This window comes from Podarcis filfolensis, assembly GCF_964270895.1.
Source record: "Podarcis filfolensis genome assembly, chromosome: 8".
Classification (NCBI taxonomy): Eukaryota; Metazoa; Chordata; class Lepidosauria; order Squamata; family Lacertidae; genus Podarcis; species Podarcis filfolensis.
The window spans coordinates 75,663,629-75,687,121 of NC_139611.1; the positions used below are offsets into that span (position 1 = coordinate 75,663,629).

A 23,493-nucleotide genomic window follows, 5' to 3' on the forward strand; every position below is an offset into this window, starting at 1 on the left:
GCAAGATGGTACCACTGCATCCCATAGTCAATTTTAACTGGATTTAACCATCCAGGGGTCTTTTACCTTTATGTATTCAGTATTGCCTAAATGGGCAGCTGGATGTCACAGTAGATGATCCAGTAGCATAAAAGCTTTTTTTGGGGGGGTGGCAGGTACTTTGTCCAGGTACCAGATGGAGCAGACCTAAGAAACCCCACTGTTTGTCTCCTGCCCCAAACGTATGTGCCAACAGAAACAACTCTATCAGCCCTCAATCTGAGCTTGTTTCTCTTGACTCATCCACTTCTACTGTTACCCGATTCCTTTTGGAACAAGCTTCAGCTCAATTCCTCCCTCAGAGTCTCTGCCCAAGCACTCGGCCCCTTTCAGAATCTGGCAACAGGCTTGCCTCCTGGAAATAGCATCCCATTGTGTGCCTCTTTGGAGCCATTACATCCCTCCAAGCTTCATTTACAAACATAAATGCTGAGCCATCCTTCTGCAACCCGATGCCCTCCAGAAATTTTGGGCTACAGATCCCTTCAGCCCCAGCAATGCAGGCTAGAAAATTGGGGAGGTCTGTAATAAGCACTCTCGTTCAAAGAATCTCATAAAAGAAACAGTCGCTTCCGGAGCAGGTGCTCAGATGCAAAGGAGGTTGGGAATCCTGTTCCTTTAGCAGACTTGCAGACAAATTCCCCCAACATGGTTGCTCAGGCTTCATTTGTGAGCATGTCTGAAAAATTGAGTCTAGCTAAAATACGACCCTCCCCTTTTTTAATGTACTTGCTCAACCTAGCTGCCATGGGAGGTGGTGAAAACAACCAGAAAAGCAGACTAGAAAAATGAACGCAAATAAAACCCATAGAAAATCTGAGGCAAAAAGGTTGGAAATTAGAACACCAGACAAAATTAAAAATGGAACAACTAAGCCTGGACTCAAGGGAAAGTGTGGATGAGCCCCAAGAGATGGGAAGGTAAATGACCATTTATTGTGCAGTGTGCAAATAGATAAAAGCACAACTAAATGGATACAATTGCCAAATTAATTAAAAACACAACAGAGGGCAACAATCTTTCTGCATCCTCAGCTGCTAAGGTGTATACAGCCTTATTTGCCAGTTGTAGCCTTATTTGCCAATTGGAATATCATAAGGGGGATGGATTTGAAGTAGGGGCCTTTCATTTCTGATCCCACTGCCAGTCCAGACTGGGTTCAAGAGTCCCTTACCCAGCAAAATGCTCTCTGGTGGGCCCCCATCTACATGCATGTCTGCCGCAGCAGGCTTATGGCTCCACAGTTTGAGATAGGCAGCTGCAAGCAAACCACCATGGCAATTACAGTGGTACCTCGGGTTAAGAACTTAATTCGTTCTGGAGGTCCATTCTTAACCTGAAACTGTTCTTAACCTGAGGTATCATTTGGCTAATGGGGCCTCCCGCTGCTGCTGTGCCACCGCCACACAATTTCTGTTCTCATGTTGAAGCAAAGTTCTTAACCTGAGGTATTATTTCTGGGTTAACAGAGTCTGTAACCTGAAGCGTCTGTAACCTGAGGTACCACTGTATCCACAAAATGCCTCTGCTGTAGTGTTGCCCCAGGGCATTGTGGGCGATTTGAATGTTGGACTTGCTCACAGACGTAGCTGACTGGAGTCAACGGTGGGCCCAGTTGAAGGGTGTTGTGTGCTGATTCCATCATGGCCCCAAGTATTTGGGGTGTCCTTCAAGGATTTTTACATCAAGGTCATGTTAATACTTGACTGACATCCGTCTTTGAAAAAGAAAAACACCCAATCTTGTTTGAAATAACTCCTCCTTCTCTTGGGGAAAGCCAACACTAATGGATCACCTTCATTATTCTTCTTTTTAAAAAAGTGACCCTGGACCATTGAACCACTGAAATTGCAAGCAAGTAACTGGAATCCCTCCAATCTCAGTGCCTAACAATTGGTTCTGTGTTCTTTTACTTGAGTGTGCATATTTTTTGTTCCTGAGCAGTCTGGAGGTCAATCAACATTTCAAGGTTTTATCATCAGGGATGGGGAATCTGTGATGTTGCTGGACTGCAAAGTGCATCATTCTTGACCATTGGCTAAACCACTGGCTGGGGCTGATGGGAGCAGGAACCCAGCAACATGCCTAAGGTCCATCCTTGTTTTATGTCAACAGCAAGGAACCTACCGTATTTTTTGCTCCATAAGACGCACCTGACCATAAGATGCACCTAGTTTTTAGAGGAGGAAAGAAAGAAAAATGCTCCCCGTCCCAATTTGACAGAGCGCGTGAGGGAGAAAGATCCCCCTCCGCGCTGGCTCCTGGCTGCTCTCATGCAAGTCACAGAGCACATCGGACGAAGGGAACTCTAAAGAGTGTTCTAAAGCCCTATTCCCCTGCCTCGCCTCTCCCCACCCCCTCGTGCGGGCGGGGGACGTTTGCGCGGGCGCTGCCATTAGGACACTTGCACAGGCCACGCCCACGCCGCTCCGGGAACCAAAGTCCCCAGCTCCACCGCTGCCAGGAACCACATATTCGCTCCATAAGCCACACAGATATTTCCCCTTACTTTTTAGGAGGAAAAAAGTGTGTCTTATGGAGCGAAAAATACGGTATGTTTGTAAGCTTCACTAGGCACTTGGCTGGCCTCTGTGAGAACAGGATGCTATAACAGATAGGCTGTTTTGGTCTGATCCAGCAGGGCACTTGTGTACTGGAACCTGACCTGAATCCATGGGATAAGGATTCTGTGAGACATCAATTAAAATAAGCCAATTACAGAGTTGACTTTTGCTTGTGATGAAGCTTTCTTATGAATGGAACTCAGCACTGAAACCATGACTCAACATCCTGGGGGTGGGGGTAGGAGAAACAACCCAACAACAACAACAAAGTTATTTATTTACATTTTTTATTGTGTATGTGTCTGTCTGTCTATCTATCTATCTATCTATCTATCTATCTATCTATCATCTATCACCATTGTTACCAAGGCACCCAAGATAGTTCACAAGTTTAAAACACTAATGCAAGTACTTTATATAAAACAAAGATTGACAGAGCCCTCTTATGCCAGCTGGGAGCTGATGGTATGTGTGCTGCCCTGCTGGGGTGAAAAGCAGAGCTGAGCCAAAATTTCTCAGAAGTGATGTTACTGAGGGAAATCAGAATTTTCTTTTTTCTTCACCCTTTTTCTCAAATCTCGGGCGGTAGAGCATGAAACTCTTACTCTCAGGGTTGTGGGATCAAGTGCCACGTTTGGAAAAAGATTCCCGCATTCCAGGAGGTTGCACTAGATGACCCTTGTGGTCCCAGTTCTACAAATCCACGATTCTATGAACAATTTCTCTCTCTCATTGCCCAGGAAAAGGGTGGAGAATCTTGGGAGAGGTCTTTTCCCCTTTACAGCTCTTTCTGTAGGCAGAGACTATTCCTTGTGAGGAAGGGCTGTAGCTCAGCAGGAAAGCATCTTCTTCGAATGCAGAAGTTCCCAATTTTAATCCCCAGCGTCTCCACATGGAGCTGAAGGAGACACCATTCCTGAAACCCCGGAGAACAGCTGCCAGTTTGTGTGGATAGTACTGAGCCAGATGACCTGGGCATCTTTCCTAATCAAAGGGCTGTGTCACCACTCCAAAAACTGGAGTGAAAACTCAGCTCACTGGGACTCAATCCCAGCACTGTTAGAAGACCCTTTCTATTTAAAAGAAAAAGGAGTGCAATGCGCTTTTAGATAGGGAAACATTCCTCTTTCCATCAACTCTCTTTGTATCCCACAAGTTGAAACTCAAAGCTTCCCACTTCGTTGCCAGGAGTGGGAAAGGTCGGGGTGGAATGAAGGTGGCTGTGTGCTCCCTTGGCTATGGGAGAGCGAGCGAGACCCAGCTGGCTCACAAAAGGACTCCTTGAGGCAGTCAATAGACAAAGAGGATCAGCTGTCAAGGGAGCTTGGGGGCTGCCCAAGGATTTTAAGTGCCTCTCATCAAAAGCAACAAGCCCGACGCCAAGCTTATATTTACCCGTTCACCCCCTTATGTAACTGCTGCGGCTTATATACTCCCACTTGGACTCTTCATTGATAGAGGCAACAGCTCGGCAGAGATCCTGCGTCCCATCACGATGAAGACTCTGTTCAACCTCGGCCTCTTCCTGGCTGCTCTCCTGGGTAAAGGTGAGTCCATGTCATGAGGGAAATGCTGTTCCCTGACCTGCCTATTTGGTGTAATAATAATAGTAATAATAAATAATTTGTACCCTGCCCATCTGACTGGGTTGCCCCAGCCACTCTGGGAGGTTAGAATTAAGTACAGTGGAACCTCGGAAGCCGAACGCCATAAACTCAAACATTTCAGCTCCTGAATGATCAAAAACCGGAAGTGATTGTTCTGGTTTTTGAATGAATTTCAGAAGCCGAACATCCGGCGTGGCTTCCGATCGGCTGCAGGATGCTTCTGCAGCCAATTGGAAGCTGTGCCTTGGAAGTCAAATGTTTTGGAAGTTGAACAGACTTCTGGAACAGATTCCGTTCAGCTTCCAAGGTACATCTGTATGTTGTAATTTGGATCCAAAGACCCATCCATGCTACTTTCTGGTTTGGAGGTGTGTGGTCAGGGTCCCTAAGAAGTGCCTGCTGGATCAGGCCAATGACCCATCTAGTCCAGCATCCTGTTCTCACAGTGGGCAATGAGATGCTTGTACGAAGCCTACAATCAAGACCCAAGCACAAGAGCCCTCTTCCCACCTGTGGTTTCCAGCAGCTGATTCAGAAGCATTGCTGCCTCCAACTGTGAAGGCAGAGCCGAGCCCTCATGACTAGTAGTTATTGATAACCTTCCCCTCCATGAATTGGCCCAGTCCTCTTTGAAAGCTATCCAGACTGGTGGCCATCGCTGCCTCTTGCGGGAGCAAATAAACAAACGCTATGAACAGAAAACGTAATGCAAAACAGTGATGTCCAACGCAATATAAAAGCAGCAAGAAGAGTTAAGAGCAGTGGGCTGGATCCATGCAGAGGGTGCAATGAGAGGCATACCCTACTCAAGGAGTAAGTCTCATTGAATTCAGGGAGGCTTACTTCCCTTAAGTGGGTATAGGATTCCACCTTGGCAGAGCATTCTGAAATAGCTGCAGGAGAGAGAACAAACTTGTTTTCTCCTTCTCTGGAGGGTAGGACTCGAACCAATGGCTTCAGGTTACAAGAAAGGAGATTCTGACTAAACATCAGGGGAGAAGCTTTCCGATGCTAGGAGCTTTTTGACGGTCTCCCTTGGGAGGCTGTCGACTCTTCTTCTCTAGAAGTTTTTAAGCAGAGGTTGGATGGCCATCTGTCACGGATGCTTTAGCTGAGATTCCTGCATTGTAGGGGGTCGGATTTAGTTGACCATTGGGGTTCCTTCCAACTCTACAATTCTATGACAGGGAATCCAAGGCAAAGGATCTGCCAATACTAAAGTTGGACTTGTATCAGTGGAGTAAAAGTGTGTGTGTTCAGGGCGGGGGGGGGGGAGGATTTCCCTTCTTCCACAAGTTTTTTCTTTTAATTTTTTCCTGTTGATCACCACGGGAGGTGAAATCAGCACAAAAGCTCTGGAGGATTGCAACCCTCCTTTGATCTGCTCCCCCCCCAAATGCCCCCTTTTGCCCTATCTGCCATCAGAGCCCCGTGGTCAGGAGGAGGGGCAGCCCCAGAATGAAGAGGCCTCTGGGGGTGGATGTACTGCTGCAACCATGGATGACACAAAAGGATACTCAGAAAGCCCTACAGCCCTTGTGACACCCTCCTAGGGACCACAGGATTACGTCCCAAGTTAGTTGAACTTAGTTTGCATTAAACACAATGGGAGAGAATGCCACACTTTTGATTTCAATGGCCCCTGAGCCCAGCTATCTCAGTCTGGAGGACCTCACCCAGTGCATCCACTGCAAATGCAAATATTCTGTTGAGTGTCCTCATTTCTAATTAGCTGACCTCATTCATACAAGCTTGTCTCCTTCCGCTTCCTCCGCTCCTTTCCGCAGGCTCCTGCCTAATCTGCGAGACCTGCATCAGCCCCGGTGAAGGCTGCACTGGCCTGGCTCATCCCTGCAGAATGAATGAAGACACCTGCCTAACCATCGTGGGAATGAACTCTTTGGGTGAGTGATGCAAAGAGGGACACGTAAGTCCCGCCTTGGCCCAGTAGAGGTAGAAAGGGGGTCTCTGATTCCCGCAGATTTTAGGCTTCAAGAAACATTCATTTCCTTTTCCTGTGTGCTATCCATAAATTTTCCTTTAAGCTTGCAAGCTTGCAGGCATATCTCTTTCGGAAGTCTGCAAGGAGGATGTGAGGATAACAGTGATCTGCTGTTGTTCCCCACAGACTTAAGGCAACACCTGCACCTTCACTGCATTCTTTTCAGCACTTGCTGAAGTTTTAGACAAGCCTACCCAGATGTTTAAAAACTTTATATGAGTTTTAATTGGTTTAAGTCTATTCTGTTGTGGTTTAAATTTCTTGTATGCTGTGTTTTTTTTAGTCGTTTCATTGTTTTATCTTTTTTTGTAAACTGCTTTCAAGTTTCCTTCCCCCTACAGTCAAGCAGTATATAAATTTTATGAAAGAAATAAAATATTCATTTAAAGCAGTATCATAACGCTTTTAACAGGCATGGCTTCCCCCAAAGAATCCTGGGAGCTGTAGTTTATTAAGGGTTCTGAGATCTTTTAGGAGAACTCCTATTCCCTTCACAGAGCTGCAGTTACCAGTGTTCCTTGGGATGGGAAAACCATACAATCACAGAATTGTAGAGTTGGAAGGGGTCACGAGGATCATCTAGTTCAACCCCCTGCAATGCAGGAATCTTTTGCTCAAGGTGGGGCTCAAACCTACAACCCTGGGATTAAGAGTCTCACGCTGTACCAACTGAGCTATTGATGGTTAAAGCTGAATTGTAGCTTTGTGAAGGGAATAGGGGTCTCTCCTACCAATCCTCAGCACTCTTAGTGCAGATGGGGTCTAATATTCAGTGGCCTGATCCTCCGTATTGCTCCCACCAAGGTCCTCTGAGGCAAGAGGGCAAAGCTGAGCAACTGGGACACACACGTTGTGATGGGATGGGAGCAAGCTTTTCTTGCTGATATTTTGCAGATGTGCAAAAAAAGGAAAAAAAAGGAAAAGGAAAATCTTTGTGCAAAAAAAGGAAAAGGAAAATCTACCATGAACCAGCTCTCTTAATGGCTGTTTTTCATTTTCCAGGTGGTGATGATACCACAGAGACCCTCAAGACCTGCATTGCTGCTGAAGATTGCTATTCTGGTTCCATCAGTGTCACCACCAATGCTGGGCTCCACCTTCAAAGCATCTCTAGCTGCTGCCAGGATGACCTCTGCAACCGTTGGGAACTGACCTGTATGGAATGCTCTGCTTCTCTCCTCTGAGCGGTTTTTCCTTGACCCGTGCTTTCTAGGCATGAGTCCCAGCAGCTTTCCCCTTGTCCCATTCCTTTCTCAGGGAAAGCCTGCTCTTTCACTTTAAATTGGAGCAAACGACAATCTGGAGAATACCCAAACTGCTGTTTGCTCCAGTAGAGCACTAAAGAGTCATTTTATGACTTCCTTGTGGAATGCCCTCCCATCAGATGTCAAGGAAATAAAGAACTACACAATTTTTAGAAGGCATGTGAAGGCAGCCCTGTATCAGGAAGTTTTTAATGTTTGGTGTTTTACTATGTTTTTATATGTGCTGGAAGCTGCCCAGAGTGGCTGAGGAAACCCAGCCAGATGGACAGGGGTATAAATAGTTGTTGTTGTTGTTGTTGTTGTTGTTGTTGTTGTTGTTGTTGTTGTTGTTGTTGTTGTTGTTGTTGTTATTTACCCCAGGGGGAAGCAGCCTTCACAGTACCTCATTTCCAAACCCTGCATAGACTAAGGACCTCTGTTATCTTGCACTGCTTAGAGATTGGGGTGGCATGAAACAATATGTTGTGCCTCACTGTTTGGGAGCAACTGGGCTTTACATGGGTTTTTCTCCGCAGTGCCACCTACAAACCTCACCTCCAATGGATTGCAGTGTCCAGCTTGTTCCGTCTTTGGTTCCAGCCACTGCAAGGGGACTGAGATGCTGAATTGCACCGGAACAGACAATCGCTGCATCATGGTATCTGGGACGCTGAATGCCGGTATGAGTAAAAAAGCATATACTGTAGTACTCTGTCCTCTGTCAATTGATTTCAGTCACATAATGCACAACAAGAAGCAACAGACACTAAAACTATGATTTCCCACAGAGTGGCCAGCCCTATTTGCCAGGTGGTAAAAATAAATAAAAATAGAAGACCCCACACCCCCAGCCCTGGAGGTAGTCCTAGCGCTACCTAGAGATTGAGTCTGGGGCCTTCTGCATGTGAAGAAGATGTGCATTTGCCACTGAGCAAAACCCTTCCCCATCAAGCTTTGTGTTGCTAACCAACGTCATCCTCTGCCCGCAGGTGGTCTTCCCTCTACGTTCACAGCAAGAGGATGCAGCACAGAGACGGCCTGCTCATTGCCCCTGGGGACGGCTCTTTACTCAGCAGGAGTGATCTTCAACCTTGACAAGGTGTCATGCAGCCCGGCCCCGAAAGCCACAGAAAACCACTAAGGGGGAAGAAGGTGGTTCAGGAACAACAAGCCCTGTGAAATGCCCAAGGTGGCATCCAAGCCATTCATCTCAAGCCCTCTTAGGCCAATTTAAGAGTCACTGCTTCCCCCAGGGAATCCTGGGAACTGTCATTTGTTGAGGATCTCCGAACAACTCCCAGCACCCTTAACAGCTCCCAGGATTGTTTGAGGCAAGCCATGACTCTTTTTTTTAAAAAAAAATTTATTGAAAAATATTAACAACATAAATTATCAATCAACATAACCAATTACATTTCCCCCCTTTTTTATTCCCTCCCCTCTCTCCATCTCCCACCCCCGAGAGACTTTCCTCAGCTCCCCTCTCTGATTTGTTTATACATATTTTTCTCTGCGTATTATAGAATTGTACATATCATTACCTTATCCATCATATGTTCTACTAATAAATTTGTGGATGTTTATTCAAAGCCTGCCAAGGAGTTCAAATCGTTTTGTTGTCTTTTTAAATAGTTTGTAAAAAAATCCCCATTCTTCCTTGAAGTCACTGTTGTCCTTCTCATGTAGTTTATATGTCAACTTTGCCAATTCCGCATAGCTCATCAGTTTTTCTTGCCATTGTTCTTTCGTTGGGATTTCCTCATTCTTCCATCTTTGTGCTAACAAGACTCTTGCCTCTGTTGTAGCATACGTAAAAAGGTCCTTTATTTTTCTTGGCGGATCTTGTCCTAAAATCCCTAACAAAAATGCTTCTGGTTTTTTTTACAAATGTCATTTTAAACATAAGAGCCATGACTCTTAAAGTGGTACGAAAGTGTTTGAAAGGTATGGCATGGTTATGATCCGAGGATTCCATTGCCCTATTGGCTTTCCACCACAGTTGGATGGAAGCAATGCTTCTGAAAACCAGTAACTGGATGCCACAGGAGAGGGGTCTTGTGTTCGAATCCTCCCACAGGCATCTAGTTGGCCACTGTGAGAAATGGATTTTGGACTAGATGGACTACTGGCCTGATCCAACAGGCTCTTCTTATGTTCTTATGCTTCTCTTCCTCTCACTGTGTTTGGGGCATGATTCCCCACCTCATATCCTTCTGTGTTGTCCTTCAATAAGCTGGCATGGAAAGTAGCAAAAATAACACACATCATTTTTACCTCTGCCTCTCAAGGCCTGGCTGGGGCCAGGGGAGACTGGGTTTTGACCTGGTCCAGGAAGCTGAAATCTAAAGATATCTCTATAAATTTTCTTGTGTTGACTGGAGAAAAGCAGTCACATACCAGTAATAAGAAGTGAGAGCTGGAGTGCGGGGAAGCAAGGAAAGGGGAAGAAAATTTCTTAGGTTTTAGGCCAGTTCTTCTATCAAAGCAAGGGTGAAAGAAAACAGAGCCACCCTTTGCTTTCCTTGTTATTTTAAAAATGTCTTAATCATTTTAAAAATAAATAATAATAATAATAATACCAATTTTACTGTTTATACCCCACCCATCTGGGTGGGTTTCCCCAGCCACTCTGGGCGGCTTCCAGGACATATAAAAACATCAAACATTAAAAACTTCCCAATACAGGGCTGCCTTCAGATGTCTTCTAAAAGTTGTGTAGCTCTTTATCTCCCAGACATCTGATGGGAGGGTATTCCAAAGGGAGGGTGCCACGCTGTTTATAGAGGTTCTTAAGGTTTATAGAGAAAAAATGCAAAACTCAATATCTTTTCTCTTTTTAAAAAACAAAACACAAAAGGGGGAGGAGATAGAAATAGAAAAAGGAAAAGAAATAAATAATAAAGAGTAAAAAATTGGTTAAAAGAAAGATAGAAAAAAAATAAGATTAAGAAAATAAAGAACTTCCCATTCTTCATCTGTCCACTATATAAAAAACAATATTAATTTTGTCCAGTCCTGTGTATAACACTCAACAAAACCGCTTTCTATTAACAAATATTATTTCCAATCCTCAAATCCAGATATCATTATTTCCTTTTCCGGCAAAAGGTCTATAGGAGGTTTCCAATCTATAACAAATGTTAACAATGACTTTTGTCTGATTAAACATGTAAAAAAATTGTCTTAATCCTGATGGACAGATCTGTCAATTTCAGTTTCTCTCAGTTTATCATTTTTTCCAACACTCAATTCTTCATGTTTACACTTCAGTTTGTGTTCTTTTTTAAAAAAACACACACGCCCAAATGAAAATACATCAGCATTTTAGTACAAAGTTCTAATATACAGTGGTACCTCGGGTTACATACGCTTCCAGTTACAGACACTTCAGTTTACAGACTCCGCTAACCCAGAAATAGTACCTCAGGTTAAGAACTTTGCTTCAGGATGAGAACAGAAATCATGCTCCTGCGGCGTGGTGGCAGCAGGAGGCCCCATTAGCTAAAGTGGTGCTTCAGGTTAAGAACAGTTTCAGGTTAAGAACAGACCTCCAGAACGAATTAAGTACTTAACCCGAGGTACCACTGTACACATTTTTTAATGCAATTTTGCCTTTTTGTATGGCATTTTCACCAGTATATGCATTAATGTGCACACTTTCCACTAGTATATGCATTTTTTCAGTACACATGACTTGGTTGGAGAACTGCACTGCAAAATCTGGAGAAATGCGAATTTTTAATAACGGCTGTGTTGCAGGCTGCATATTATTTCAGAAAGTGCAGGTTAGGAAGGTTCTCCTTTAAATGTGAACTTGAGTTACATCTCTCCCCCATCCATGTGATTTTCTCCAATTATTATTATTATTATTATTATTATTATTATTAATTATTATTTATTTATACCCCAGCCACTCTGGGCAGCTTCCAACAAAAGATTAAAATACAATGATTCATCACATATTAAAAGCTTCCCTAAACAGGGCTGCCTTCAGATGTCTTCTAAAAGTCTGATAGTTGTTTATTTCCTTGACATCTGATGGGAGGGCGTTCCACAGGGCGGGTGCCACTACTGAGAACTCTGCCTGGTTTGTACTATGATCACAGCCCCCTATGCAACTTCCCACATTTACTGTGTGGCTTTCTTGAGAGAATATCTCATCTGAAGTCTGAACAGGGCACATGGCAATCACTGAAAATAGGTCCCCCCCCTCAGTTTTGTGGGGGGCTGCCAGAAGCAAAATGGTGAGGTTGTGATCTGATGATGCAGGAGGATGGTGATAGAGATGTCACCACTGAAATGTCACCACTCACATAACCAACTCCCTGCCCCCTCCCCCAAAACGTGCAAACAAACTTCCACACTAGCAGTGGCTGTGGATAGATAAACTTTTTTCTTTTTTTAAAAAAAATGTACAGTGGTACCTCAGGTCAAGAACTTAGTTCATTCTGGAGGTCCGTTCTTAACCTGAAACTGTTCTTAACCTGAGGTACCACTTTAGCTAATGGGGCCTCCCACAGCCGCCGTGCCACCAGTGTGCGATTTCTGTTCTCATCCTGAAGCAAAGTTCTCAGTGGCGTAGCGTGGGGGGTGCAGGGGGGGCCGGCCGCACCGGGCGCAACATCTGGGGGTTAGAGTTAGGGGGCGCAAATCCACAGGTTAGGGGGCGCAAATCCATGGGTTAGGGGGCGCAAATTACTTGCCTTGCCCTGGGTGCTGACAACCCACGCTACGCCCCTGAAAGTTCTTAACCCGAGGTACTATTTCTGGGTTAGCGGAGTCTGTAACCTGAAGCGTCTGTAACCCGAGGTACCACTGTACTGGATTTGTTGCAAAACAGGAAATCTGAATTAGATGGGGAAATATGATGGGGACGCCAAGGGGACACTAGAAAAAGCTTGCATGCATGAGCACCACCACAATAAACTGCCAGGTGGAAGCAGCCCACATGATCACAGAGCCAAAGGTCCAGCTGAGAGGTCAGGGACTCCAGATGGAGAGCAGGCGACAGCCAGGTCTGGCCAGGAACTACAGGTGCCGATTCCAGCACCTGACTGCTGCTGAGAGCTCTGTTTATGAAACCTTGAGATAGCTGGTTCTCATCGGTGCCTTCTGCTCTGTGACCTTGAAGGCTGGTCAGGTACAGGTGGAGTCGCCTTTGCCTTCTCCCCCTTCAGGTTGCTGCTCAGCAGGCGAAGCTGACTCCTGGCCCATGACACTTAATTGGATGTTTTCTTTGGCTGCAAATCATTTCAGCCCTTCTTTTATATATATAATAATTCTTAAACTTTCTGTTTTATAATTTAGAATATTCATTTAAACACCCTTAAAATATAATGACTTCCCTTCTTCTCTTTTTATGGTTCATTTTGCATATCATAAATCCCTGCATATTTTACATAAACTAAACCATTCAGTATTCCATTATTACATCCATCAAAACTTATTTACACTGTTGGATTTATCTTAATGCTGCCAACATTTTCAAGTGTACACAATTCCCTCCATATATTCAATAAACATTTGCCAATCTTCTCTAAATGTATGTTCTTCTTGTTCTCTTATTCTATATGTTAAAAGTCTGCAAGCTGCACATATTCCATCAGCTTAACTTGCCATTCTTCTTTAGTAGGGACCTCGCTCATTTTCCATTTTCGGGCTAACAAAACAGGGGCCGCAGTAGTGGCCTACATAAATAACCTTTTTTGACACCTGGGAATTTCTGAATTATCTAGGGTGTGTGTTTTTTGGAAAAGTACTTTTAAAACATTCCCCCCCCCCATTCATTATGAATTATTTCCCAAAACTCTTTTACCCTTTAACAGGTCCACCACATATGAAAGAACGTTCCTTCAATCTCATTGCATCTCCAGCTTTTATCTGATTCAATCTTATGCATCTTAGCAAGCCTACTCGGAGTTAAATACCATCTGTAAATCATTTTGAAGTAGTTCTCCTATTTGACCCTTCTTTTAGTGGGAGGCAATATATAAATTGAGTAACACTAAAGAGCACTAGGAACCTGCCTCAGGTCTGTTTTGAATCGTGACTAGGTTGCAGCAGCAGGTCCAACTACTGTGGGGATGGTGGTGTAATATGGACTCCCCACACCAAGTCCATGAAGGCACTGATGAAACATGGACAGACTCCTGCTAGACAAAGGAGGCTAAAGCCCCAGTCCACAGGTCAGGGTTGGGGGACCCTGTTTCAGGATATCAGCCTCAGCCGGCATGGCCATTAAGCAGGGATATTGCTGCTGTTGGCGCCTTTCTGTTTCAAGAGACAATGACGTGTGCAGGGCCGTCTTACCCATAGGCGCTAGGAGTACGGGGCACCCGGGCGTCGGGCTCTCAGGGGCGCCTGGCCGAGAGTCCGGGGTCCAAGAGTTGAGTCTGGGGAAGAGCCCACCCATCTGTCAGAGTGCTGTGGCAGGCTCTTCTGCTGCGGGCATCTCTGTGCCGCGAGTTCGGGGGCGACTGAGCCAGCGAGACACTGAGGCGGCCGGCTGGCTCCACCCTCCTGCACGCCTGGGACTGGGCAACCTGGGGAGGGGGGGCACCGGGTGGATCTTTGCACCTTGGCACCACATATGCTTAAGACACCCCTGGGCATGTGCCTCCAGGGGTGAAGACAGACCACTGCTTTAGCAGCACCGAAGTAGCCTCCCTGGGGCGCAAGCCTGGGCAACATGTAGGGAAGTCCTGGGCTGCCCAGACAACAAGACCCCCCCTCACAGCCTCTTTCCAAAGGAAAACAGAGCAATACTTTGGCCTTTCTTCAATGCTTTTTTCTTTTAGATGTACCAAAAACAAAAAACCGCCCACGCCTATTCAACATAACATCTATTAGCAAACAAAATCGAGGTCTCCAGTGTTTATTTTTGGAGGGAACATGAGTGGGAGTCAGGGGTGGGAACAGGGTGACCAAATGGCCGATGTTGCCTAAAACGTCTCTCCAAAAACTGGCATGAGATCAATTGATAACAACATCTCTCACAAACCGCAGCCTCTAGTTTCTTATTTCCTTGTTCCACTGAATCGGAATGTCCCGTTCCCCTTTCTCATCGTTACTGCCACCCCATCCCCCGCCACCTAGGCTCTCCTCTGCTTCCTGTATCTCCTCCCTCCCCACAGAGAGCTGGTACTTACCCTTTCCTGAACAGTGCATGCATCTATAAATACAGGCAGCATCAGCCTCACACTTTGCAGCTGAGCCCTTCAGCAACAGGCATCAGTTCAACAAGGAACTTGAAGATCTAGGAAGGGGAGAAAAACAGGTAAAAGATGAATCCTTAGCAGATAAAATACTTGTGAGCTTCCCAGTTAAGGCTGGTTGGTGTTTGAACAGGGTTTGGAGTAAGGCAAATGTGACCTTAACGAAAGAAAGAAAGAAAGAAAGAAAGAAAGAAAGAAAGAAAGAAAGAAAGAAAATTTGATTGATAGTTGAAGGATTTAGTCATTCCACTAAACCTAGGAAGGTTTAGATCTAGGAAGGGGAGAAAAACAGGTAAAAGATGAATCCTTAGCAGATAAAATACTTGTGAGCTTCCCAGTTAAGGCTGGTTGGTGTTTGAACAGGGTTTGGAGTAAGGCAAATGTGACCTTAACGAAAGAAAGAAAGAAAGAAGGAAAATTTGATTGATAGTTGAAGGATTTAGTCATTCCACTACCTTACAAACAGTCATCCTTAATCTTATCAGTGTTGTTTGATTTTACAACACATAAAGTTGTTGAAGTGCATGAGCAGTCCCCCCAGGCAGCATACAGTTGGATCTGGCCAAGTTAGCTTTCATTTATCCCTTCATCCCTTCCACCTGTGAATAAACAGAACAGCTATTGATTAATAAATGTTTTGTAGATTTTTAAAAAAAAATTATTGCTGGAACACTTGCTGTTTGATTTGCTGCTTGATGTTACCTGGTGCGCACTGAACAATAATACATGATGCTGATCCTATTCTCATTGTAGTTATTTGTTTTGGGATAAACCTTCTGATTTTCTACAGAAAAGTTATTTTATTTTTCTTTTGAACAATAATTGCATTTTTTTGTATTTATTGCTTGCAATTTATGTTGTTCTTTTTTATCTTGCATATCTGGAATACACACACAGAGAGAGACACACACTTAAATATTCATGCTTACACATAAACATTTCCCAGCTCAGTTTGTGTTTCCCAGATTTCTCTTACAGCTAACTCTTTCCATACTAACCTATGTTCTGAGGGATACAAGGTTTCTGGAACATATTCTAGAAGAATGGGGAACCTTTGATATTCCGGAAATTGCTAGACCCCACCACCAACATGGCCAGTGGTTAAAAATGATGGGAGTTGTAGTCCAACAATGTCTAGATGGTTGCATGCCTGCTCTAGGTTGTAGAGCATATACTCAGTGTATGCAAACCAGCTGGTGCATTTGATTCCTTATTAAATTTGTATACTGCCCTTCATCCGAAGATCACAGGGCGGATCACAACATGACAATACAAAATGAGAACACAAAATACAGAATAAACCAACGAAAAGCATAGCAAAGTGATTCTGAACCTGGGTGGTTATGCCAGTTCCATTTTTATTGAACAGCCATTGCATAAATCTTAGTGTAATAAATTAAAACCCCAGATTCGAAAATCAGTTGGGTTATAACCAACCATGGCTCAGAGTAGGCCCATAGAACCAAGTCCAGTCATGATCATTAAGCCCAACACTTCTTCTCTGAGTAGGAGTTGGTTGGATGCAGCTGGCTCTCTTCAGAGAGCTCTGTGGCACGGACAGTTACATCTTAGTTTAATACATTCTGCTTTGTGCCTTTGCCAAGTAATAAAAGAGCTGGCATTCTGAAGTGTGGGCAGCTGCCCAAGCTGGCCAGTCAATTCCTGGCAGAGCACTCTGATCTGAATTGCAAAATTGAGGAACTCAGTCAATGCTCTTGGTCTCAATTTACAGCTTGGAATCACCAAAGTGGAGAGAGATGATTGCTTAAGCCAGCCAGTGCAACTACCATAGCAGAAAACACAGACAAACCCACAGTGAGAGTGAAAGAAAAACATACAAGAGACAGACAGGAAGCAGGCAGAGGGTTCAAGGGGAAAGCTGCATGGACACCAACCATTTAAAGCACATTCATTCCTCAGAAGAATTCTCACAGCTACAGATCCCAACATCCTTAACAAACCGCAAGGTGTGTACAAAGCCAAAGAAGGGACAGGCTTCTGAGAGCACATGTCACAGGCGAAGGGAACAGTAGGCATGTGAGACACAGAATAAACTTCCATTTGCATCCATATTAGGAAAATGGTAATAATAATAATAATAATAATAATAATAATAATAATAATAATAATATTATTATTTATACCCCACCCATCTGGCTGGGTTTCCCCAGCCACTCTGGGCAGCTCCCAACAGAACACTAAAAACAGAATAAAACTTCAAACATTAAAAACTTCCCTAAACAGGGAATGCCAAAAAGCCATATCAATTGTTTTTCTTTTTTCTTTTTTCAATTGGGTTTTATAAACAAGAATAATGTTATGCAAACAAGTATACCAAGTTTTTTCAGATCAATTGTTGATGTTTCCTATGCACACTGAACAGGCAAGCCACATTCCAGATTAAACATTAATCAGTTGTGTTAATGAATATGCCGAGTGGGCTCATATCATTCCACAGGATTTGAGCCACAAGGTGGTGGAAACCTCCAAGGTATTAGAATGAGGTTTTTCCCAGTCTCGCCTGACATTCCTTTGAACACCGTTGTCCTTGTATGTTGGCTTAACCTGTCCCTTACCTTTTCTGTCCTGCGGCTGCAGAAACCACCTGACCCTGTTGTTTGGCCATTGTTCAAGCCAGACCTTTCCGGTTCCCAGAGACATGAAGCTGTTTCTCCTCCACCTTTCTGCTGCCCTTGTAGCTACAGGTGAGGCCAACAGGATGCTTCTTCACGAAGCTCATCATTAAACTATGGAACTCGCTCCCACAGGAGGCAGTGATGGCCACTTAGATGGCATTAAAAGAGGATTAGACAAAATCACAGAGGACGAGGCTATCAATGGCCACTGCCCACGATGGCTTTGCCCTGCTCTTGTGGTCAGATGCAGTAATGCTTCCGAATGCTGGGAAGCATTCGGAAGCCGCAGGGAGGGGTGGTGGAGAGCGCTTGCCAGTTTCCCACAGCAACTGAGAAGTTTTGTGAGGAGGATGTGAGCAGGAACGAATCCATGCATCTCACCTGGAATTATTTGAATGCAGCAGCTAGACTGGTGCCTGGGAGCAGCCGCCGAGACCATATAACACCGGTCCTGAAAGACCTAAATTGGCTCCCGGTACGTTTCTGAGCAAAGTGTTGGTGCTGATCTTTAAAGCCCTAAACGGTCTCGGTCCAGTATACCTGAAGGAGCGTCTCCACCTCCACCGTTCAGCCCAGACTCTGAGGTCCAGCTCCAAGGGCCTTTTGGCAGTTCCCTCACTGCGAGAAGTGAGTTTACAGGGAACCAGGCAGAGGGCCTTCTCGGTAGTGGCAACCGCCCTGTGGAACACCCTCCCTTTGGATGTCAAGGAAATAAACAACTATCTGACTTTTAGAAGATATCAGAAGGCAGCCCTGTTTAGGGAAATTTTTAATGTTTGATGTTTTAGTGTATTTTTAATCTGTTGGGAGCCGCCCAGAGTGGCTGAGGAAACCAGCTAGATGGGCGGGGTATAAATAATAAATTATTATTCTTATTCTTATTCAATATTAAAAGCATACTTTAAAATTTAGGAAATGAAATAATGAAACAATGTTGCTTTCTCTCCTCCTCTCTATCCCTATTTTCTTTTTCTGCTAGCAAACTCCCTAAATTGTGTCTGTACTAAAAGCCCAGCATGCAGTACTGGTACCTGTTCAATTCCAGAGTCAGAAGCCATCTGCATAACAGTGGCCCAGGAGAATAACATGGGTAGGTATATGCGTATTTCCCTTGTGCTTGCACCTGTAGCCTGCTCAATTCTGGGCTACATTCACAGGAGAAGCTTCCAGGATCAGTCCGATCCAGGGAAAACTGAACTACCAGGCCTGGCCCTGCTGTTGGGCACATGAGGCTTTTAAAGGAGGCTCTGTTTCACGCTCTCCTACCTCCTGAAGTCAGGCAGGTACTCACAAAGAACAAGGATGGGTAAATCAACCTGTTTTCACTAATGCGTTTACAGAAGTCTGTTCTGTCTCATTTCTGTATCACTCTGCAAATTATTATTATTATTATTATTATTATTATTATTATTATTATTATTATTATTATTTTAAAGAAGCCCTAACCCAAAATAGTTGTAAAATGTATTTTCCTATCAAAATATAGGCAGGAAAATGTCCGCCTTGCAGAAGGGTCCCCTCACCCCTTTGTGATTTTCCTCCATTTTTATGTGTGCAATTCTGCTCCATCCAAATTGTCTTCAGCAATGGGTGGCGACGGTGACATCTTGTCCTTTTCCTCAGGCAGGAAAATGTCTCGATACGACCTTGTAGGCACGTTCCCCAACTCCTTTATGTTTCCCCTCTGTTTCGTTTTGTTTTTTAAACAGGAGGAATTGCTGCCACAGGAATATCCAGGGACTGCCAGCAGGCTTCTCAGCTTTGCAATGAAGCCATCTCTGTTACTGTGGCCGGAGGGTTTTTTACGAGGACCGTTTCCAAATGCTGCATGACAGAAAACTGCAATAATACTCCCCTTGAATGTATGTGAAGGGAGGTCCAGACCTTGAGAAGTTTGCTTTGGGAGCGGGGACAGTTAGCCAAGGACATTAGGACTGTGGCACCTGCCATTGTGTGAACAAGGTCTGAGGTTCATCCCCAGCATGCCCAGGCAAGACTGGGAAAGGCCTCTGTCTGAGACCTTGGAGAGCTGCTGCCAGTAGTGTAGACAATACTGGCCTAGATGGCCCCATGGTCTGACATGCTTCTCTGTTTGCTCTCACAGCATCACCCTTTGCCACAGCCCACAACAAAAGGACCTGTTGCTAGTTTTCCATTGAGTGGCTCTCAATGGCAAAGGGGGTTAATGATCCCTGATGGCTAATGATTTATTTCAACAGCTTCTCCCCTGCCTTTGTATGCCAAGTGCCTGTACGGTGGCTCAAGACAATCAAAGGCTTGATGTCGCTCTCTGACCCTTACAATGTCACAAACGTAAGCTAATGGTCTGGGTGTCAGGCAGCAGAGGAACCAACCCCCACGGCAGGTTGCCAGGAATGGACAAGACAAGGGAAAGTTTTTACCAACTGCATTTTGTTCAATAGTCACAGAGAGAGATGCTTAGAAATGCTGCCTCTAGGAATAATGGCATTTCTGCCAGTAAATCTCCCCTTCCCTTCTCTTCCACTTCCTCATTCGTCATTCCTTCCATGGATGGCACTGAGGGCCCTTTGCTTCTGAGCCCTTTGCTCTCCTAATTTGAAGGCTCACCAGGTTCTGGGAGAAGGGGGGCGGTCTGGAATGCTTTCTAGTGATAATGTAGACACACACACATGGGGGGGGGGGTCCAATAGATCGAGAAATGTTGGGCATATGGATGAGGTTACTACTGAATATGGGAATTGAATTGGGCCACAATTGGCTGGCAGGCCAGAGGTTTTACCCACCCCTTGGCATGCACAGGTGCTTCTGTCTGAGTGTTTTGGGCTTCCAATAACTTGGGATTCATTTATTTATTCCCATTTGTACCCTCTTTGACAATTGCTGTTTTATTAACGCGGTCTGCTTTCTCTCTTTCCTGCGTCCCTCCAGTACAACCCAAGAACCTCACCAAGAATGGAGTGAATTGTCCCTCCAGTTTTGTACTTGGCTCTAATCGCTTAGAAGAACCCGGGACTCTGAGTTGCACAGGAGATGAAAATAATTGCATCTCTGCGGCCGGGGAGCTAACTGCAGGTAGGTCTCAATTTAAGCTCCTGTTGGGTCCCAGAGCACCAGTGTTATCTAGTATTGCAAAAGATGGATGTCTTGCATGTACTTCCCTGGAGAATTCAAGCACTAAGTCTCATAAGTGAGCTGCTCCCTACCTTTGGAGAAGCAAATTTCTTTCACCTATTTTGTCAGCCAAGAGAATCAAAGGACCATCCCTTCCTAACGGCTGCTGCAGGAAAGTCCACGCCTTCTCATTTTGGTCTGTTTGGAATAATATGATTAATTTTACTGCTGCTCCAGAGAAGCGGACATGGAGCAATGGATCCAAACTACAAGAAAGAAGATTCCACCTAAACATTAGGAAGAACTTCCTGACAGTAAGAGCTGTTTGACAGTGGAATTTGCTGCCAAGGAGTGTGGTGGAGTCTCCTTCTTTGGAGGTCTTTAAGCAGAGGCTTGACAACCATATGTCAGGAGTGCTCTGATGGTGTTTCCTGCTTGGCAGGGGGTTGGACTCGATGGCCCTTGTGGTCTCTTCCAACTCTATGATTCTATGATTCTATGAATATTAATACTAATAATATTCCCTTTTCCTAGTCCAGGACTCAAGACTTTTGCAGAAAAATTAGAACAAGCTAAAAACATAAAAAGTCAATTATAAAAATGTAATTAAACACTAATAGAATTGATATTGTACTCTCTGCCAAGCTGCAGCAAGATTCCAAGAGATACCAGGCACTCACCCACAGTCCATGCTCCTTTGGAGAACTGAGACCCTGCAGAGACTGTCATGGCTTCAAAAAACATGCCTTATTCACCTATTTACACCTTCAGTCTGCATGGAGTAATAATAATATTAATAATAATAATAATAATAATAATAATAATAATAATAATAATAATTATTTATTTATACCCCATCCATCTGGCTGGGTCTCCCCAGCCACTCTGGGCGGCTTCCAACAAAGTATTAAAAATACAATAAAATACAAAACATTAAAAACTTCCCTAAGCAGGAAGTCCATATCTTACAGCATGGTTATTTCAATAGCGGCTTGTCCCCCACACCCATTGCAGCAGCCTGCCCAAGATGGACTCCAGTCATTCTTCTTCCTTCTCCTTCCCGGAACACATTCTTCTACAGGGACCCAGGCAAAGGGCCTTCTTGGTAGTGGTGGCTGCCCTGTGGAATGCCCTCCCATCAGATGTCAAACAGATAAACAACTATTTGCCTAAAATTGTGTTGGAAGCCGCCCAGAGTGGCTGGGGTGGCATACTACAACAACAACAACAACAACAACAACAACAACAACAACAACAACAACAACAACACACCCTTTTGTTTTGGAAGGTATGTGTCAGGGCTGACTTTTAATGGGAACTGAATCAACTTTTGTCTCCGTCTCTATTCTCTGCTTCAGGAGATGCTCCCGCTCTTCCCTTTATAGCATCAGGCTGTGCCTCAGCAACTGCCTGCAATTTGCCTGTGCAGACGTACCTCGTTACTGGAGCCATGGACTTCCTCCTGAAGAAAATCAAGTGCAGCCCATCCCCAACCACCAACAGCGGCTGAAAGGAGCAAGCGGAAGCAACTTTCTCCACTTTTTGCAGGGTCACTGTGATTCTTTGTCATTCCCTGTGCTGTGAATTCTTTGAATAAACTAGCATCAAAAAGAATGCCCCCCTCAAATCGCTACCCCAGTTTACATTGCTTTAAAGCAGGCATGGAGAACCTTTGGCTCCGAACTACAATTCCCATCAGCTCCATCCAGTAAGAATGGCCAGTGTCCAGGGATGATCAGAGATGTAGTTCAGCAACAATCTGAATGGCCAGAGCTTCCTCACACCTGCTTTACAGTTAGGAAGCTACATCTGATCTGCTACTCAAGACTTTCCCATAATTATCAGGGCCGTCTTACCCATATGCACTAGGGGTGCAGGGCACCCAGGCACCAGGTTCTCAGGGACGCCAGGCCAAGAGTCCGGGGCTGAGAGTTGAGTCCGGGGAAGAGCCCGCCCTTCGGTTGGAGTGCCGTGGTGGTCTCTTCTGCTGTGGGCGGCTCTCCACCCCAACTCCCTGCCCTCTTGCCCAGCGTCTGCTGGCAGAGTCGTCGTCAAAATCTTAAGGTGCCGCGCCACCAGGGGACCAAAGCGAGCAGGCGTTTCAGGTCCCCAGACGGGCTTTCACGAGCCGCCCACAGAGGCTTGCCACTTGGATGCCCGGTGGCTGCCAGCCTTAACTTTCCTCCTCCCCTTTCTCTGCCTCCCAAATTTTAGGCGCCTTGTTGGAGATGGAGGGCAACATATGAGCAGGGAGGGCAACACAGGCGACAAAGAAATCGGTTCAGCAGAGTCCCTGGCCATTTTATTTGATTTGTAACCCCCTCCCTGTTGCCAAAACCCGGCATCTGATCAAGCTCCGGCTGCAGCAGCTCTGTCCAGAAGGCGGCGGTGACAGGGTGTGTGTGCCGTTTGCTGCTCCATGTTTCTTTTGACTGAAGCTTCGCTCTTCTGCTTGGTCTGTTTTAAGGGTCATTGTTTTAGGCCCTGAATTTTCTTGGAAGTCGCTTAGAAACATTTTTTGCAGCAAGTGGCTTAAATACGTCAAATTATAATGACAATAAGCATCAGAGATGTGCACCATTTCACCTGTGCCTTTTGAAAGCAAGCTGCAGCCCTGAGTGGCCACTGTGCCCAAATCTAGTTTGCGAAGCTCTGATGGATAGAGCTTGAATGTCCGACTCCAGGGGGTGGGGAACCTCAGGCCTGGGGTCCAAATGTGGCCTTCTGAAGCCTCTTAGGTTACTTTTGCCTGTCTGGCATGCGTCCTTGAACTGTGGCTCATGTCTGTGTGGATGGAGGACAGAGAAGGATATGTACAATACTGCTGGGCAGAGGTAAAATTTACAGGGTTGTCCTCGGATGCACTTTCACTCGGCTTGTGCATTAGGCCTGACATCTCAGGTGCATGAGGCAATAGCTTTGCCAAACAAGAATAACTCTTGATTGCAACTCATGGTTTCTCTGGAGTGAGACAAACCACAAGGCCAGGTCCGGATGTACTGTTAAGCCAAATCATGGCTTTCCCCAGGGAAGGACAGCAGTAGGAACAGGGGAGAAGTACAGCAGTCTTGATCCTCCGTCCAGGAACCTGCTA

General features: G+C 45.1%; 2 protein-coding genes across 3 annotated transcripts; both read left to right on the forward strand.

Moving 5' to 3' along the window:
* The first annotated feature begins 765 nt into the window (after positions 1-765).
* Positions 766-9,057, forward strand: PINLYP (phospholipase A2 inhibitor and LY6/PLAUR domain containing). The gene is made up of 6 exons (XM_083627994.1): positions 766-959; positions 4,062-4,150; positions 5,998-6,114; positions 7,215-7,367; positions 7,993-8,136; positions 8,446-9,057. The coding sequence occupies exons 1-6, from the start codon at positions 901-903 to the stop codon at positions 8,595-8,597; spliced, it is 714 nt and encodes a 237-aa protein (XP_083484120.1). The 5' UTR covers positions 766-900; the 3' UTR covers positions 8,598-9,057.
* A 5,586-nt stretch (positions 9,058-14,643) lies between these two features.
* Positions 14,644-22,026, forward strand: LOC310769047 (protein RoBo-1-like). Of its 2 annotated transcripts, none has more exons than XM_083628114.1 (6): positions 14,644-14,731; positions 17,254-17,375; positions 18,286-18,396; positions 19,016-19,168; positions 20,217-20,360; positions 21,758-22,026. In XM_083628114.1, the coding sequence occupies exons 2-6, from the start codon at positions 17,330-17,332 to the stop codon at positions 21,907-21,909; spliced, it is 606 nt and encodes a 201-aa protein (XP_083484240.1). In that variant the 5' UTR covers positions 14,644-14,731; positions 17,254-17,329; the 3' UTR covers positions 21,910-22,026. The 2 variants fall into 2 exon arrangements, with proteins under 2 accessions (XP_083484240.1, XP_083484239.1); XM_083628113.1 differs by lacking the exon at positions 14,644-14,731 and adding an exon at positions 14,945-14,961.
* The last annotated feature ends 1,467 nt before the right edge of the window (positions 22,027-23,493 follow it).

Coding starts and splice junctions, on each gene's coding strand:
- PINLYP (XM_083627994.1), top strand. CDS start 901: ATGGAACAACTAAGCCTGGACTCAAGGGAAAGTGTGGATGAGCCCCAA. Junction 960..4,061: donor GAGCCCCAAGAGATGGGAAG/GTAAATGACCAT, acceptor CTTCATTGATAG/AGGCAACAGCTCGGCAGAGA. Junction 8,137..8,445: donor ATCTGGGACGCTGAATGCCG/GTATGAGTAAAA, acceptor CTCTGCCCGCAG/GTGGTCTTCCCTCTACGTTC.
- LOC310769047 (XM_083628114.1), top strand. CDS start 17,330: ATGAAGCTGTTTCTCCTCCACCTTTCTGCTGCCCTTGTAGCTACAG. Junction 18,397..19,015: donor GGCCCAGGAGAATAACATGG/GTAGGTATATGC, acceptor TTTTTTAAACAG/GAGGAATTGCTGCCACAGGA. Junction 20,361..21,757: donor GGCCGGGGAGCTAACTGCAG/GTAGGTCTCAAT, acceptor TCTCTGCTTCAG/GAGATGCTCCCGCTCTTCCC.